General features: G+C 69.3%; 1 protein-coding gene across 1 annotated transcript; it reads left to right on the top strand.

Moving 5' to 3' along the window:
* Positions 1-285: 285 nt before the first annotated feature.
* Positions 286-1,218, top strand: MNEG_4825 (hypothetical protein; the record flags this gene model as incomplete). The annotated part of the gene is made up of 1 exon (XM_014046696.1): positions 286-1,218. The coding sequence occupies one exon, from the start codon at positions 286-288 to the stop codon at positions 1,216-1,218; it is 933 nt and encodes a 310-aa protein (XP_013902150.1).
* Between the last annotated feature and the right edge of the window lie 2,713 nt (positions 1,219-3,931).

Raw genomic sequence — 3,931 nt, 5'->3', positions numbered from 1 at the left:
GCCCCTGCCAGCGCCGCGGCCGCCGCGCCCGCTGCCTCACCGGGCGGTTTTGGCTTCTCCTTTGCGGGTGCTAGCGGCTCCCAGCCCGCCGCTGCGCCCGCGGCCGCTGCGGGGCCGGGGGCGCCTGCTGCGCAGCCATTCGCTCTGGGCCCGGCGGGCGGCGCCGCGAGCGCTCCGTCCTTTGGATTTGGTGCGGCTGGCAGCACGCCCTCGTTTGGCGCTCCAAGCAGCACGCCTGCGTTTGGCGCACCCGCCAGCACCCCCGCATTCGGCGCCCCAAGCAGCATGCCTGCCTTCGGCGCCCCAAGCAGCGGCACGCCAGCGTTTGGTGCCCCAAGCAGCAGCACGCCCGCATTCGGCGCCCCAAGCAGCAGCACGCCCACTTTTGGCGCCCCAAGCAGCACCCCTTCCTTCGGCGCACCCGCCAGCACTCCTGCATTTGGGGCGCCCAGCAGCACGCTCACCTTCGGCGCTCCAACTGCCGCCCCGGCGTTCGGCGCGGGCAGCAGCACGACGGCGTTTGGTGCGGGCGCCAGCACCCCCGCGTTCGGCGCAACAGGCAGCAAACCGGCGTTCGGCGCGCCCAGCAGCGGCTCTGCGTTTGGCGCGCCAAGCACGGCGCAGCCCTTCAGCAGCTTTGGAGGCGGCACGGGCGCGACGGGCGCGGCCGCCCCCGGCGGGTTCGGGGCCCCGCCTGCGGCCGCCGCCGCCGCGCCGTCCTTTGGCGGCTTCGGCGCGGCCCCGGCGGGCGGCGCGCCGCCTTTCGGGGGCTTTGGCGCGCAGCAGCAGGCGGCCGTGCCATCCGCAGGCGGCGGCGCGACGTTTGGCAGCTGGGGCAGCGGCGCGGTCGCGCCCACGGCGAGCGGCGCTTCGCAGCAGTCTGCATTTGGTCAGGGCGCGGCCGGCGCCGCGGGCGCTGCTACTGCCCCCTCGCCGTTCGGCGCGCCCTCGGTGCCATTTGGCGGCGGCGGCTTCGGCGCTGCGCCCTCGGGCGGGGCGCCCGCGTTTGGGGGCTTTGGGCCGCCGCAGCGACCTCAGCAGCAGCAGCAGCAGCAGCAGCAGCAGCAGCAGCAGCAGCAGCAGGCCCCGGCGTTTGGTGCGCCGGCGCAGCAGCAGCAGGCGCCTGGCGGCGACGGCTTCAGCATGGGGGCCGGCAACGCCCCCGCTGCCGGCGGCAGCCGCCGGAAGGTCAACGTGCGGCGCGCCGGGCGCCGATAGTTGCCTGGCGGCGACGCCATGCGCCGCGCTCGGTCTCACGCAGTGCGTGGGGTTGTTGGGGTGCTGGATAACTAGTAGGTAGGCTCGAATGTTGCCCTCACATAGTTCCAAGCCTGGACCTCTGTCAGCATATCCAATTTGCGCAATGCCCTCCTGTAGTATGGTTTTTTCCCCCAGTTGTGCGTGTGTCGCGCGCGTCTCCCGCCCGCACCCTGTACCCGCCGGTAGCGCGTCGCCACGTCACCCCAGACCGCCCAGCCATCAGCATGTCGATGTTTTACGGTGGCTTGGTGGTATGCGTGCTTACCAACATGCTGGTAAAATGCACTCAGATCTGAACTTGCGTTTTGGGTGCCAGCAGCCAGCCTAGCATGGACGACAGCGTGCATAGACTGGCACGCACGCATCCTAGCGCAACTCAAGGCAATGCTGTGCTTCCAAGCTTTACCTACATGTCTGGAGCGGCAAGATCTCACCGCCGAGGTGGCTTATGTCCCGTTGCCTACAACTGCTTTTTTTGCGGCCGGCAGTTGCAAGTTGGCTGGTGCCAGGGCAAGTTGGCGCCCAGGCGCATCCGCATTGCGGCTGAGCCTGCAACAGCTGGTAACACGCAAACCCAAGCAATCAGTGTGGACGATGACTTCACTTTCACGGTACACCGCACGCTTACGGGAACCAGTTCTCTGGGCGAGCTGAAACGCACAGGGCGACGACGATGACATGACTCCGGCTTCACTTCCTTTTTATAGTTGGACTAATACAAAGCTGTCAAAGGCTTCGTCAAAGCACTACTGCCTGCTGCAGCGAGGTCGCTCGATCTCAGCAGTGGTAGTGCCCGCTTGCCGATCCCGCACCACAGTGACCTCCATTAGCGCGCGGCCGGCATCTAGTGGCCTGAACTGCCGCTGCGAGGCAGCTGCGGCTACTGAGCCGGGCTCGGAGGACGCCCCTCGCACACGGCCGGCACACAGCGCAGCGAGGCCCGCTGCGCGCGCGATGCTGCTGCTGCGGCTGCCTGCCTTCTTTTTCGCAATATGGCTCATGTACTGGAGCCTGCCCCTGGGCGTGCTGGCGCTGTACATACCCGTGTGGAAGCTGACGGGGCCGCGGAATGACACGTTTTACTGGTGAGAGCGACCCACAGGGGGCGGCGGCCGAGCCGCCCCTGGGGCTCGTTGTACCCATTGCATGTGCATCGCCACCCCCTCTTGCTAGCTTGCGGGGCGCTTCTTTCGCAGACACAAGGAAAGGTCCGGCGTTCCCAAATGATTGGGCCGCTGCTTGAGAGGCGGGCGGCGCCACACTCGGCGCCCCCATGGGCCTGGGCAGCCAGGGCCACCTGCGCAACCGGCGCCCCACCGCTCACTGCGCCGACCCCAGGGTGGAGTTCCTCGTCAACGCCTTGGGCATTCGCTTCCGCAAGCGGGGGGAGGGGGAACTGTACCGCGGCCCGGGGCCGGTGCTTTATATGGTGGGCGGCGTGGGGAGGCTCCCGCCGCCACTGATTGGGGCGGAGACAGCGCGTCCGCCCCCCATCCCCGCCCATCGGGCCATCATCGGGCGCGGCTGCGCGTCGCAGGCGCAGCAAAAGGCTGGTGCGAACGCAGCAGGGAGGGCCGCGGCGCCCACGGCAGCCTGCGCGGCCGCGGCAGCCCGGCACGCGCCTCGAAAACCCCCCGCGCGCCGCCCGCGGGCCCGCCCTCGCCCCCAACCCTCCCAGGCCAACCACCGCTCCTGGGCTGACTTCTTTGTCGATGCCTACCTGGCAGGGGGCCGCGCGCAGATGCTGAGCAGGTGCCCGGCCGGGGCAGCGCCCACAGTTGCACACCGAAATTGCGTTGGATTGTGGGGGCTGCGGCTGCCGGGGCCCGCGTCCCTGGCGCGGACTCCGCCCCAGGGGCCACGCTGCGCGCGGCCGGCGCGCCGAGCGCTTCGATGTCTTGCGCGGGCAAGCGGGGCGGCAGCGGCAGGCCGAGCGCGGGAGGGGCGCGGGCCTGGCGGCCGCCTCCCGGCGGCACCCTCCAACACCATTGGCGTCCCCTGCGCCATCTCCCCGTCACGCGCGCCGCTGCGTCCGACCGTGTCTGCATGCGCAGGATGGCTGTCGTGTACGTGTTCCCGGCGTTCATGCTGCCCGTGGTGTCGATGCGCGGCTGCATCGTCTTCAAGCGGGGCAGCATCAAAGACAAGGAGGTGTGGGGGTGGTATAGGTTGGGGGGAAGAGGTGCAGACACATCAGAGAGTATGGGGGCCTGGGGGCCAGGGTATACTGTGGAGCCAGGCGGGTCAAGTTTGGGATGGTGGGATGGTGGTGTGAGGGGTGGAGAAGAGGGCGAGAACAAAGGCGGGCATGGGGATTGGGGTGGCGTGTGGGGCGGCTGCAAGCCCTCCGACGCGCGGCCGCCGAGCGCTGGCGCACGGCAGGGCCCCGGGGCGGGCGGCGGCGGCGCTCCAGGCTTGGGATTCGGAGTCCATTGTTTCCCGCACGCACACATACACACACACACACACGCACGCACACGCATGCATGCATGCACCCAGACATCCCCAAACGCCCCCCCCCACACACACACACGCACGCGCACACACGCACGCGCACGCGCACGCACACGCGCACGCGCACGCACACGCGCACACACACCCTCGCATACACACACATACACACGCGCGCACACACACACACACACACATACATGCATACGCATGCATGCAT

Source organism: Monoraphidium neglectum (genome assembly GCF_000611645.1).
Source record: "Monoraphidium neglectum strain SAG 48.87 unplaced genomic scaffold scaffold00689, whole genome shotgun sequence".
NCBI lineage: Eukaryota > Viridiplantae > Chlorophyta > Chlorophyceae > Sphaeropleales > Selenastraceae > Monoraphidium > Monoraphidium neglectum.
The sequence above is the reverse complement of the archived record's forward strand: the minus strand, read 5'-3'. Positions and strand labels throughout refer to the sequence as shown.